The sequence below is a fragment of the Pan paniscus genome, chromosome 4 (assembly GCF_029289425.2).
Source record: "Pan paniscus chromosome 4, NHGRI_mPanPan1-v2.0_pri, whole genome shotgun sequence".
NCBI lineage: Eukaryota > Metazoa > Chordata > Mammalia > Primates > Hominidae > Pan > Pan paniscus.
This window is the reverse complement of record NC_073253.2, coordinates 37,169,075-37,184,321: the sequence shown is the minus strand read 5'-3', so window position 1 is coordinate 37,184,321 and position 15,247 is coordinate 37,169,075. Positions and strand designations below refer to the sequence as shown.

Below are 15,247 nucleotides of genomic sequence, written 5' to 3'. Positions count from 1 at the left end.
TAGCAAGGCAGGCCAACATTCAGATTCAGGAAATACAGAGAATGCCACAAAGATACTCCTTGAGAAGAGCAACTCCAAGACACATAATTGTCAGATTCACCAAAGTTGAAATGAAGGAAAAAATGTTAAGGGCAGCCAGAGAGAAAGGTCGGGTTACCTACAAAGGGAAGCCCATCAGACTAACAGCAGATCTCTCGGCAGAAACTCTACAAGCCAGAAGAGAGTGGGGGCCAATATTCAACATTCTTAAAGAAAAGAATTTTCAACCCAGAATTTCATATCCAGCCAAACTAAGCTTCATAAGTGAAGGAGAAATAAAATACTTTACAGACAAGCAAATGCTGAGAGATTCTGTCACCACCAGGCCTGCCCTAAAAGAGCTCCTAAAGGAAGCACTAAATATGGAAAAGAACAACCGGCACCAGCCACTGCAAAAAAACATGCCAAAATGTAAAGACCATCAAGGCTAGGAAGAAACTGCAGCAACTAACAAGCAAAATCACCAGCTAACATCATAATGACAGGACCAAATTCACACATAACAATATTAACTTTAAATGTAAATGGACTAAATGCTCCAATTAAAAGACACAGACTGGCAAATTGGATAAAGAGTCAAGACCCATCAGTGTGTTGTATTCAGGAAACCCATCTCACGTGGAGAGTCACACATAAACTCAAAATAAAGGGATGGAGGAAGATCTACCAAGCAAATGGAAAACAAAAAAAGGCAGGGGTTGCAATCCTAGTCTCTGATAAAACAGACTTTAAACCAACAAAGATCAAAAGAGACAAAGAAGGCCATTACATAATGGTAAAGGGATCAATTCAACAAGAAGAGCTAACTATCCTAAATATATATGCACCCAATACAGGAGCTCCCAGATTCATAAAGCAAGTCCTGAGTGACCTACAAAGAGACTGGGACTCCCACACAATAATAATGGGAGACTTTAACACCCCACTGTCAACATTAGACAGATCAACGAGACAGAAATTTAACAAGGATACCCAGTAATTGAACTCAGCTCTGCACCAAGCGGACCTAATAGACATCTACAGAACTCTCCACCCCAAATCAACAGAATATACATTCTTTTCAGCACCACACCACACCTATTCCAAAATTGACCACATACTTGGAAGTAAAGCACTCCTCAGCAACTGTAAAAGAACAGAAATTATAACAAACTGTCTCTCAGACCACAGTGCAATCAAACTAGAACTCAGGATTAAGAAACTCACTCAAAACCGCTCAACTACATGGAAACTGAACAACCTGCTCCTGAATGACTACTGGGTATATAACGAAATGAGGGCAGAAATAAAGATGTTCTTTGAAACCAAGGAGAACAAAGACACAACATACCAGAATCTGTGGGACACATTCAAGGCAGTGTGTAGAGGGAAATTTATAGCACTAAATGCCCACAAGAGAAAGCAGGAAAGATCCAAAATTGACACCCTAACATCACAATTAAAAGAACTAGAAAAGCAAGGGCAAACACATTCAAAAGCTAGCAGAAGGCAAGAAATAACTAAAATCAGAGCAGAACTGAAGGAAATAGAGACACAAAAAACCCTTCAAAAAATCAATGCATCCAGGAGCTGGTTTTTTGAAAAGATCAACAAAATTGATAGACCACCAGCAAGACTAATAAAGAAGAAAAGAGAGAAGAATCAAATAGATGCAATAAAAAATGATAAAGGGGATATCACCACCGATCCCACAGAAATACAAACTACCATCAGAGAACACTACAAACATCTCTACAGAAATAAACTAGAAAATCTAGAATAAATGGATAAATTCCTTGACACATACACCCTCCCAAGACTAAACCAGGAAGAAGTTGAATCTCTGAATAGATCGATAACAGGCTCTGAAATTGTGGCAATAATCAATAGCTTACCAACCAAAAAAAGTCCAGGACCAGATGGATTCACAGCCGAATTCTACCAGAGGTACAAGGAGGAGCTGGTACCATTCCTTCTGAAACTATTCCAATCAATAGAAAAAGAGGGAATCCTCCCTAACTCATTTTATGAGGCCAGCATCATCCTGATACCAAAGCCTGGCAGAGACACAAACCAAAAAAGAGAATTTTAGACCAATATCCTTGATGAACATTGATGCAAAAATACTCAATAAAACACTGGCAAACCGAATCCAGCAGCACATCTAAAAGCTTATCCACCATGATCAAGTGGGCTTCATCCCTGGGATGCAAGGCTGGTTCAACATACGCAAATCAATAAATGTAATCCAGCATATAAACAGAACCAAACACAAAAACCACATGATTATCTCAATAGATGCAGAAAAGGCCTTTGACAAAATTCAACAATGCTTCATGCTAAAAACTCTCAATAAATTAGGTATTGATGGGATGTATCTCAAAATAATAAGAGCTATCTATGACAAACCCACAGCCAATATCATACAGCATGGGCAAAAATTGGAAGCATTCCCTTTGAAAACTGGCACAAGACAGGGATGCCCTCTCTCACCACTCCTATTCAACATCGTGTTGGAAGTTCTGGCCATGGCAATTAGGCAGGAGAAGGAAATAAAGGGCATTCGATTAGGAAAAGAGGAAGTCAAATTGTCCCTGTTTGCACATGACATGATTGTATATCTAGAAACCCCATTGTCTCAGCCCAAAATCTCCTTAAGCTGATAAGCAACTTCAGCAAAGTCTCAGGATACAAAATCAATGTGCAAAAATCACAAGCATTCTTATACACCAATAACAGACAAACAGAGAGCCAAATCATGAGTGAACTCCCATTCACAATTGCTTCAAAGAGAATAAAATACCTAGGAATCCAACTTACAAGGGATGGGAAGGACCTCTTCAAGGAGAACTACAAACCACTGCTCAATGAAATAAAAGAGGATACAAACAAATGGAGGAACATTCCATGCTCATGGGTAGGAAGAATCAATATCGTGAAAATGGCCATACTGCCCAAGGTAATTTATAGATTCAATGCCATCCCCATCAAGCTACTAATGACTTTCTTCACAGAATTGGAAAAAACTACTTTAAAGTTCATATGGAACCAAAAAAGAGTCCGCATCGCCAAGTCAGTCCTAAGCCAAAAGAACAAAGCCGGAGGCATCATGCCACCTGACTTCAAACTATACTACAAGTCTACAGTAACCAAAACAGCATGGTACTGGTACCCAAACAGAGATATAGATCAGTGGAACAGAACAGAGCCCTCAGAAATAATGCCGCATATCTACAACCATCTGATCTTTGACAAACCTGAGAAAAACAAGCAATGGGGAAAGGATTTCCTATTTAATAAATGGTGCTGGGAAAACTGGCTAGCCAGATGTAGAAAGCTGAAACTGGATCCCTTCCTTACACCTTATACAAAAATTAATTCAAGATGGATTAAAGACTTACATGTTAGATCTAAAACCATAAAAACCCTAGAAGAAAACCTAGGCAATACCATTCAGGACATAGGCATGGGCAAGGACCTCATGTCTAAAACACCAAAAGCAATGGCAACAAAAGCCAAAATTGACAAATGGGATCTAATTAAACTAAAGAGCTTCTGCAAAGCAAAAGAAACTACCATCAGAGTGAACAGGCAACCTACAGAATGGGAGAAAAATTTTGCAACCTACTCATCTGACAAAGGGCTAATATCCAGAATCTACAATGAACTCAAACAAATTTACAAGAAAAAAACAAACAATCCCATCGAAAAGTGGGTGAAGGACATGAACAGACACTTCTCAAAAGAAGACATTTATGCAGCCAAAAAAACACATGAAAAAATGCTCGTCATCACTGACCATCAGAGAAATGCAAATCAAAACCACAATGAGATACCATCTCACACCAGTTAGAATGGCAATCATTAAAAAGTCAGGAAACAACAGGTGCTGGAGAGGATGTGGAGAAATAGGAACACTTTTACACTGTTGGTGGGACTGTAAACTAGTTCAACCATTGTGGAAGTCAGTGTGGCGATTCCTCAGGGATCTAGAACTAGAAATACCATTTGACCCAGCCATCCCATTACTGGGTATATACCCGAAGGATTATAAATCATGCTGCTATAAAGACACATGCACATGTATGTTTATTGCGGCACTATTCACAATAGCAAAGACTTGGAACCAACACAAATGTTCAACAACGACAGACTGGATTAAGAAAATGTGGTACATATACACCATGGAATACTATGCAGCCATAAAAAATGATGAGTTCATGTCCTTTGTAGGGACATGGATGAAACTGGAAACCATCATTCTCAGCAAACTATCGCAAGGACAAAAAACCAAACACCACATGTTCTCACTCATAGGTGGGAAATGAACAATGAGAACACATGGACACAGGAAGGGAAACATCACACTCCAGGGACTGTTGTGGGGTGGGGGGAGGGGGGAGGGATAGCATTTGGAGATATACCTAATGCTAAATGACGAGTTAATGGGTGCAGCACACCAACATGGCACACGTATACATATGTAACAAACCTGCACATTGTGCACATGTACCCTAAAACTTAAAGTATAATAATAAAATAAAAATTACACACACACACACACACACACACACACACAAAATCTCCATATGATTATAATGCGCAGCTACATTTAAAAACCACTAGTCTAAGGCTGGGTGATGTAGCTCATACCTGTACTCTCAGTACTTTGGGAGCTGAGGCAGGAGGATGGCTTGAGCCCAGGAGTTTGAGGCTGCAGTGAGCTATGATCGCACCACTGCACTCCAGCCTGGGTGACAGAGCAAAATCATGTCTCAAAAAAATAAATAAAAGCAAATAAAAATACAAGCACTGATCTAGAGGGTTTAAGGTATGTTGCTTAAAAAGAGAAGCTTGAATATATTTGAATAAGATGCTTATATAAGATCAGCAGTATGGCTTTCTTTTATATGTATTTAAAATGCTTCTGTCTACAAAGATAGTATTCTATAAACAAAGCTCTCTTATATTTGGTAAACGCTGAAGTCCATATTTTTCTTAAATCCAAACACATTTCTCTGAGGTCTGATAAAAAGTTTGTTGGATTAATTTAATAACACTAAATCAACAATTTCGGAAAACCAGACTTCTATGCTCAAACGTGCATTTTTTCTTGACATGGCCATGAACTCTATGGAGTTTCAGGTTTTAAAAGGCCAAAGACGAACCATAAAAGTATCTTAATTTGTATTGTGGTCCTTTATGACTAAAAGACCACATTATCATTCTAAGGAAAAGGAATAATAGGGAAAAGAAAAGAAGAGAACATAGACGCTAATTTGAAAGTTTCTGTAAAGGATAAAATATTGACAGATGTGTTTATGAAGCAAAATACCCTTCATATGCAGAAGGCGGTCTTTCTGTCAGTAGAGAAGAAAGGACTTTCTAGAACTAAGCAAATAAATTATTAACTAAGGATCTTCAAAACTTACTGGGATCATAATATAAATATATATTATATCCTATATCCTAGAAATGGTGGTGTGTAATTCAAAGTGACTTCTACTGTCAATCTGACTAGGTTCCCTGTCATTTTGATTAAAATATCAGATTATCTAAACCTAGGTCATTTTTCTTACTAACTTATATTTCACAGTTACAGGACTTGACCCTGTAAGATCACTTTACAGGAAAACTAGAATAACATAGTATATTATATGCATGAAATACAGTGACATGACTTGGAAGGGAGATGAAGTAGAGCGAGAGACAAGAAAGATAATACGGACATTATTTTTTGTATTGTAGCTGCATTTAAAAAGAAAACTATCTACGTTATTTTTATATTTAATTGTGTCCCTCATAGTATAATTTTAAGCCAATCGTCTCAGAGTCCAATAGACTGAAGCTGTTTTCTGCATGGCATCAACAGACAGTGACAGTTTTATCAAACCATGTTCAATCAGTTATAATGATTCTCTGTAAGTTACCAATTATTAATTTCATAAATATAATCAGCAAAATGAAAAAGAAATTAATTTGTCTCTGTTGAATTGGACAGGTGAAATGAACATAATATGTTATATTTAAGTACTGTCCCTATAACGTAGTTAATGCTTAGAAGAGCGCATGAAAATGGAAGAAGCCAGCCAACAAACCAATCTATCAGCCAATAAAGAATACTGCTGAGACCAAATTAAATTGCATAGCATTGCTATCAGCTCTGAGAAGATAATGCTTTTTGGTGGGTGGGGGCAGCAAGAAGGGAGAGATAAGGCGGAAGCAGGGGAAGGTTAAAAGGATAGTTCTACTTGGGCTAAAACATCATGTACCCCATAATGAAAAAAAAAAAACGAACCATAAAAACAACAAACAAGCATAATAAGAAATTAGGAGAGAAAGTATGTCCGTAGGAGGAACCATAACAAAGAAGACTCTCTTTATATTCTAGTATCTGATCAAAAGTTGCACAAATAGGCTGGGCACGGTGACTCACACCTGTAATCCCAGCACTTTGGTAGGCTGAGGCGGGCAGATCACTTGAGGTCACGAGTTTGAGACCAGCCTGGCCAACATGGTGAAACTCCATCTCTACTAAAAATACAAAAATTAGCCAAGCATGGTGGCATGTGGCTGTAATCCCAGCTACCTGGGAAGCTAACGCAGGAGAATCGCTTGAACCTGGGAGGCGGAGCTTGCAGTGAGCCAAGATCATGCCCTTGCACTGCAGCCTGGGTGACAGAGCAAGACTCTGTCTCAAAAAAAAAAAAATTTGCACAAATAAGGCAACTCTTTTGAAGAGTACTTAAGAGTATGCAGATTTGAGTAAAAATCAACAAACTCAGCTGCAAGGAGGGATAGACATGTAATTGCTTCTCATATTTTTACATACTACTACTGTTACAAATTTTTGGCTGTCTCTAAGTACAGATCATTTGTCAAAACATAAAAATAATGGTGCTAAGTACTAAGGATAATACAGATTTGCGAACAAGCTCAAGGTTCCTCTTCTCATATTACATAATAAAATACAGTAACAGCATGGACAGTGAACTCAGACCTGGGTTGGAATATGGTTCTATCACTTACTTGCCATGTGAACTTAGGCAATTTACTTAAGTTATCTAAGACTTGGCTTCCTCATCTGCAAAGTGGGAATAACAATAACCATCACTTACAATCATTATTAGGTTTAAACAAGACAGTTTTTATATAACATTATCATCGTACACTGTCAGGGGTTCCTAAATAGTGCTATTATTAATTCCGGCCATGCTTCAAAGCCAGGATAAGTTGGAGTGGTTAAGAGAAACATTTAATAATTTCTCAGAGGAATCAAATTACATGGCCATGATCATTATAGAAATTCTATTTATTAAAGTAATAAAGGTTTTCTTCCACTGTATACAGAAAAGTTAAGAGCAAGGAGGTTAACTCACTTTCCCACAGGAATTAGTAAAGAACCCCAGTTATCTGCATCCTAATTCAATGTATCTTTTCCACCAGAAAAGTATCCAGAATACAATTCTTAACTGCTTTTTTTGTTAGCTCCACATTTTAAAGTATTAAATATATTTTGCATAATTGCTAAATACAATTAGAAGGCCTCTCTCATTTTTTCTTGTATATATGAGAAAGAAACAGATAATATTAGAAAAGAATGTTAATTCTTTTATCTCAATGGCCAGCATGTTTTTTAAAGATTGAGAAAAAGAGTATTTATATAGCAAATTTTTTTTTGATGAGAAAGCACCATATTATTCACTCTGTGACCTTGTCAAAGGACATTTTTGGTACACAATGCTCCCTATTTATGTTCAGGCTTCACTTAAAAATGGTTCATCAAAAAATCTAGAACACTTTGTGTGGTTTTTCTGAAAGGGAACAGCAGAAATTATTCAGAAGGATATTGTCAGGAAGCTTACAAATCTCTAAACAAAGTAGAAAAAACTTGATCCAATGAAACTAAATACCTTAGAAATTGAATCTACGCAGCTACAAATGCAATAGCACAAATGTGGGTGGTACTGATGCAGAGAATTCAGTTCTCTATTTCCTTGAAGAAAAGGAACAGTACACGTACAATGGCATAGGAATACTATAATATTTAGTTGCTATAAAGGCAAGGTATATCTAACACATTACATTTAGAAATACTAGAACAATTTTCAATTTTCAACTCTCCAAAAAAGCTTTTATATAAAACAATAGCTATCCTAGAGTCTTCCACTGCTTTAGCAAAATTAATTTCAGAAAGGTCAACTTACCAACTCTATTACTTCTACATTTCGAACTGATGGGTCGGGCGCCACCTCTGGCCAATTAGATAATTCCAGGTACCCAGTAGCTTTAATGTTGAGAGTATGAGATAAGGTGCCAAGCTGGAAATGATCTCTATCTATTAAAAATAGGGAAAAATATAAAATAAACAATATGAGCGGTATATAACAGAGAACAATCATAATCAGAGCTCAAGGTAATTGGCATATTACCTCAAATGTCAAGGAATAAATATAAACTAGGAAGCTCTTCATAGGTCAAAAAACTGATTTCAGTCCATAGATTACAATAATCTCCCCCATAATGGTCAATAAAAAAGCTAATCAGTCAGTGTGTTTAGAGGTGTTGCTCTGAAATGTAGCTTCTCTAAAAATTACTTTACTGTGAATATTAAGAATGACAGCAGAGTTAAACAATCCATATACATGTCTTGGCACAAACACATCCAGAATTTTAATAGTTTTTCTACAAAACTGAATTGCTTTTTATCGCTTGACAACATTAAATAAGAAACAATATGAAAACCAAGGTATGTAACTATTTGATTCCAACTGGAATGGCTACTTGTAAGGTGGTAAAATACTTAATTAGTCCTTTTAAAAAGCTGGGACACATAAGTCAACTTCCCTCTTTGAAAAACCAGTTTAAATATAGAGGGATACTTTTTATAAAATAATTCCTCCTAGAAAAACTGATATTAGTGTACACAGAATATTTACTTAATAACTCACTATTAAAAGGAATTATATTTCTTATAAAACTATTTAAAAGAGAAATGAAGTCATTATTTATAAGAATAACACAGTTTTCATCTATTGCCCAGTTTAAATGTTAGAATAAAGTCAGAATGCTTAAAATTATTTAGTAAATAAGGTCTACAAAAATATAAACTTTAATATAAAACTTGCTTTTGAGAGCAGATGAATGAGTAGAAAGCATGCTGTTCTTACATATTTATATATGCGAATCATTTATATTTCCTAAGAGATAAATTTTAAGCACATTAGAAATGGCAACATCTTGTCATAATTTTTTAGATAACATAGATTTTGGAGTTATATTCTGATAATACCTTTAAAAGGAGACTCAAGCAGTGGTGCAGGTTTTTGTGCTAGGAATATTTTTTTGGCATATTTACTTAAAGCTCCACTCTTTTCATTCGGAACAATAAGCTGCCTAATAAATCTTGTACGGTCTCTGATGTCGTAGTTTTGATCATACTTGCCGAGATTTAATATGTACTGGGTAAGCAATTTTGTCTGTTGGAAAAAAACAGATCAAGATGAGAATACAGTTATTTATGATTATTGATAACTCTGGATAAACATATTTAAAGAGGTAATAAAAATGAATGGTTATGTCAAACGAATGTTGTTCCATAGGGAATACGCATTTCTAATGCTGCAAATGGAATTTTGAAGCCAAAGCACATGTCCTCTTCTGTACTGGGTAGGTGAATGCTGAGTATTGAGAAGCAGCCATGTGCTAGATTATTAAACTGCTGAAGTGGAAAGAAAGGCATCATTAAAAAAATAATCATATATGGCAAACCCACTGAAGGGTCTACGTGAGAATAATGAATGTGGAAATACAACTAAAAACATGGCACTCAAAACTTAATCGGAAAAATATGCAGGACATCAAAACATCAGAGAGTATTAGGGGGCTGGCAAACTGCTTCTCCTGAGGTGTGTTTTATGAAGAGATACTGTCCCTGGCATAAGCAGTGTCTGCACTCTGACTGCACTCAGTTACTTTACCCTGAATTATGACCCATTAAAGCAGACACATGAATCACTGAACTGGATTACTGCAAATTATTTGCAGTGCATTTAGCTGTTACTTTTTCATAAAAGCAAGCTGCTGATGCCCTCTGAAAACTAGGATAAAAGACTTCTTCCATTTTTCCCCCATGCTGCTTATAGCCTCTAGTAATATTGGTCATTTATTTATTTATGTAAGGGAACAACTTATTATAGTAGCTTTTACACCATAATAAGACTTCCTAAGTCAATTTTTGAATGTACTACATTAACATATATTGAAATAATTTTAATAATAATTAAACCAAAATTGAAATGTTAACAAAATAGGTTTGTATTTTAAACTACAGTTATTTTATTGAAAAAGCATAGTTTTAACGAGAAGGCTACATGTGTACGATTTTAACTATAAGCCAAATAGAATTCATAATACATGGGAAACATAAACTGAGAAACACTAAATCATTTACTTTAGATTAGAAGATTTTATGCACATTAGAAGCAGATAAAAAATAAAATCAATCAAGTTAGGCAGAGCTAAAGACAATTCTAGAACAATAAGTCAAAGTACAGAAATGGTGTGGTAAACTCTTTTACAATAATTGCTTAAGATAATTGATTTGATAGAAAGCAACCTTATTTCAGTAGCAGAGTAGTTAAAAAGGATTAACCTAGTTTTATTAAAGTAGAATTATAAAAAATACAAGTGAAAATGTTAATAGAGCTATTCTGAATTTGGTTACCAACAGTTGCTATTCACTAATTGCTAGACCATGCTGGTTCAAGTACAGGTAAGAAAATTTCTATGATTCATTTTTTTAAGACAATTAGCAAAATATTCACCAACTGAGAAATACAATTCAAAACCAACTTAAAAGAAAATGTGGTACACTAAACCGTGTAATTAACTTGCTGGAAAAACCTGGGAAATCCACTTAATCATTAGTTTTCTCAAATGTGGAGTTAGAATTTACAACTTGGTTAACTCTGAAGTCCATTTGAGTGCTGAGATTTTAAATCTGCAACTAAAATAAAGAGTCTCTTAATTGCAATGATTTTTTTGAGCTAGCAGAATGATACATTTGGCTTATATTTCTTAGCCCAAAATTAATTTTTAGGAAATTAAACATTTTCAATATTTAACAATTTTGAAAGGTAGGGCATTTAAAGTAATTAAAATTATATAATTTAAAAATTTTTATTGACTGTAAAATGTATTATATTGTAAGCTTATAAATAAGTTTTATTAAAATGTATTTTCAAAAATAACATTCTTTCTAAAAGATAAAAACAAATTTGTGTACAATGATGCACTAAAACCATAAGCAGAATAATTATTCACCACACATTTACATACATTAATCAGTTTCTTCAGTGTATGTATCTAGTAACAAGGCATTGGTATTTCTCTGGAGAATACATTTTTATATGGCCTAAGTTTTTTTTAAAAAATAAAATTGCAATCTTTTTCAAAATTAAATTCTGCAGTGAGTAATTATAAAATTGTTGACATTTTCAACTTTCTTCTCTGTAGACCATATTTGGGTATAATGGAGAAAATACCCTCTTTACAGTATTTCTGGACAATCATGTAATCTCAGAAAAAATTCTACTGAATGAAGACTAGTACCAATCCTTGCTTTCATGTTAAAAACTGTAAATATTTCAAACCCAAATATTTGGCTTTTCCCCCATGTAGTCAATAAAAAGTTTTCACAATATTGACAACATTTTCAAATAACTATTTTATTTATCCTTTTAAAAATATTTCATCAATTTAGATACTACAAAACCAACTGCCTTCTCAATTTCATTTCATTCTACACAATATAAATTTTTCTAATCAAAAACAGGTGCTCCATCAAAAGAGTCTTCACGATAGGTAAGATAGTGCAAATGACAACCTCTCGATTAAATCTTGAGCTCTCACCATTTAACCTGTTCAGTTCTTCCCTTGCCTGTACAGGGAAAACTTTCAAAGTCTTTCTGTTTGCAAGACTTGTTTCTAATAATTGCTATTTGCTAAAATTTTTCAAAAGGTAAAATTTTTTGGCATTTACTAGTGACACTTTAAATAATCCAAACAATTTGTGAACCAAAACTTAACCAATATACAGAAGACTCGATTATCAATAAAAAATGTTTAAACCAATATAAGAAACTTAATTTACAAAGCAGTTCTTCACAAAATCATCTATCTAAAATTCTGTTGCTAATATGCATTAAAGACAGTGTGTACTGTTATGCTATAGAATGGTTCTTCAACATCAGTTTCATCCCAAGAATTTTATAGTTCGGTCAAACTGTGTATACTAATATCAGTAAATTTGACAACTACGGTTTTATTTCAACTGGCTGAATAAGCAGTTTGTTTGCATGCACAACAACCATTTCCCAAAACATTTCTCTTCCATAGTTTTCTTAATTTAATAAGAACATTGATTTTTACCATGACAACATCCTTTCATCAAAAACAGTTTTATCTTCAATGTTGAGCTTTTTAATTTACAACAGCATTTGCAATATTTTTGACAGAATAAGCTTCCAAAAGCCTTACTTTGTTCCCATTTGCAGCCCTGACCAAACAAATATACAAATACATTGAATGAAAAAAGTCTGTTTTTGGAATTAACTGATTTTCTGTTTGAAAACCAGCAGTGTTGGGCTTTTTTCTACTAATGGAGCCACCACATTAACAGCTATTGTTTCATTTTTCATATGTGCATAAGAAAACATAGAATAAAAGTAAAAAACTAATTTTCAAAAAGTTATTTGATCTAAATGAGGTCATGTTTCACACAGAATTATATAAACATCTTCTGCACCTGTACGTATTAAATTACCTTAATGCATAATCTTAAAATAACTACTAGCTTTTTAAATGGATGTTGATCTTTTTGTAGCAGATTGTTGTGTCTTCTGGTTGCTGTATGGTCAATGAGATCACTAGCACTCTCATGATGGTTGGTAAATGTCGACAAATATTTTATGCATGTTAAGTACTAAGTGGAAATTTAGCACTTTATTGTTTGTTAAATGTACACTTCCACTTTAAAAAATATATTGCTGACGATTTTATAACAAGATAAAAAAAGAACTGCCATATAATAAAACAAACTTTAGACTTACACTATAAATAAATGACAAAACTACTGTAGCAAGAGTGCTTTCACCACTCTCTTTTAATGACCTAGGACAGGACTATTCAGTCTTTACTCCTGCACATATTTCACCTATAACCAACCTCTAACTTCCCATGTTTTCCTTTAATTCCACCCACTGGCAGCCTGGAGCTTCATGCATCTCATAGGCCATGGCAACACTTGCTGGTATATCAAGTTGCTGGCAAATGAAGCATTGTTAAATACTCATCTCTCCACCTCCAGCAAAGCAAAAGACAGCTTTTCCCACCTGCTTTGTCAGAGTATACTTCATTTATCAGCACAAATCCTGCCTGCTGTTCTAAAAGGAAGAAGTTAGTTATGTTACATCTAGAAAGGGTGGGAAAAAGATACAGTCTTTCAGATTTAAATGGCTCACATATTAAAATGAAATCTCTGTTCACTGCACTTGTGTCTTAACATGCCACTAGACAAAATTATGGCAGAAGATAGAAGACCTCAAAGCAGAGGTCTACAAATTAACTGTGCTATTTTAAGGCAAATATTAGTGATATTACTTCATTAAAAATTTGGGACAAATCCTAAACTAGATGGCATGGAGACAACAGGCATAAATTAGATCTGTCCAGGGAAGCTGTTAGGAAGAAAATAGACAACATTTAAGTAAACAATCATGACATTTTAATATCACCAGAGGCTCAATCCAAAACCAGATGGGACATTAATTAAATAGTACTTTTTAAATTTGTTTTATTCACAAATTACACAAGATAAGCAATGACAGTATAATGTATTATCATTAACAAAAATATTCAATATCATATATACGGCTATTTATTAAATTTTGTTTTCAGACTAATTTTCCTGCTTAGATTTAAGGAACCATTATTGGTACCAACTAATGGCTAATGCTATCCAGACACTAATTATATCAATTACATTTTCTTCAGATTGACTCTAAGTCACTGTGACACAGGAAAAATGAATTTGAGGAACTGTTACATAAAAATTAAGAAATTCATTATTACACAGTGAAACCCCGTCTCTACTAAAAATACAAAAAATTAGCCGGGCATGGTGGCGGGCACCCGTAGTCCCAGCTACTCAGGAGGCTCAGGCAGGAGAATGGCGTGAACCTGGGAGGCGGAGCTTGCAGTGAGCCGAGATCGCGCCACTGCACTCCAGCCTGGGCGACACAGCGAGACTCGCCTCAAACAAAAAAAAAAAAAAAAAAAAGAAATACATTATTTAAAAGACTTCTCAAAATACTCTGACAATAAACTGGTAAATATTTATTCAAACAATAGCTTTCTTCTAATAGATTATAAGTCAGTACAAATAACTAAAAAGGTCTCTTAAAATATAGTCCTAATATATATTTTACTATTAATACTATAGTTCTAATAATATCTTTACTATTACATAAAAAGGACACAGAAGTCTGCATTCGGCATAGTAAAGATTTATATTGGTTCTTCATTGCTGTTATTTTTTAACAGGATGATACAAACAAATATGTTTGGTAAATGAAGTAAACTCTACATAGAATTCTTAACTTACACCAGAGGCAAACCTAAGCAGTACCGTTGTTCCATCTAATTAGTTTTTCTTTCTTTCTTTCTTTTGAGATGGAGTTTCGCTCTGGTTGCCCAGGCTGGAGTGCAATGGCGCGATCTCAGCTCACTGCAACCTCTGCCAACCAGGTTCAAGTGATTCTCCTGCCTCAGCCTCCCAAGTAGCTAGGATTACAGGCATGTGCCACCACACCCGGCTAATTTTTTTGTATTTTTAGTAGAGACGGGGTTTCACCGTGTTGGTCAGGCTGGTCTCAAACTCCTGACCTCAGGTGATCTGCCCGTCTCAGCCTCCCAAAGTGCTGGGATTAAGGGCGTGAGCCACTGTGCCCAGCTCTAATTAGTTTCTTAATTTCATGACTAAACAGGATTCTTTATGTGACTTAGATGTAATTTCTGAATTTAATAGTATCTACCTTTTTGTCAATTTGAAAAGTTTTCTGTAAGGTCCTCCTTTCTGTATTATATTTACTTGAGTTTTTCAATGCCAAGAAAACATATCAAAGAAAGGATAGAGATGTCACTTCAGAGTGTCCAAGTCTCCTTTTGT

At 34.9% G+C, this 15,247-nt stretch overlaps 1 protein-coding gene across 3 annotated transcripts in view; it reads right to left on the bottom strand.

The window, feature by feature from the left end:
* The window catches only part of AP3B1 (adaptor related protein complex 3 subunit beta 1), a 291,386-nt gene that overhangs the window by 115,496 nt on the left and 160,643 nt on the right, over positions 1-15,247 (bottom strand). For all 3 annotated transcript variants that reach the window (XM_063604200.1, XM_008966887.6, XM_024928836.4), the window contains exons 16-17: positions 9,311-9,497; positions 8,226-8,356 (exon numbers count right to left, since the gene is read on the bottom strand). In XM_063604200.1, the coding sequence (XP_063460270.1) occupies positions 8,226-8,356; positions 9,311-9,497 (318 nt within the window). The remainder of the gene's footprint in view (positions 1-8,225; positions 8,357-9,310; positions 9,498-15,247) is intronic.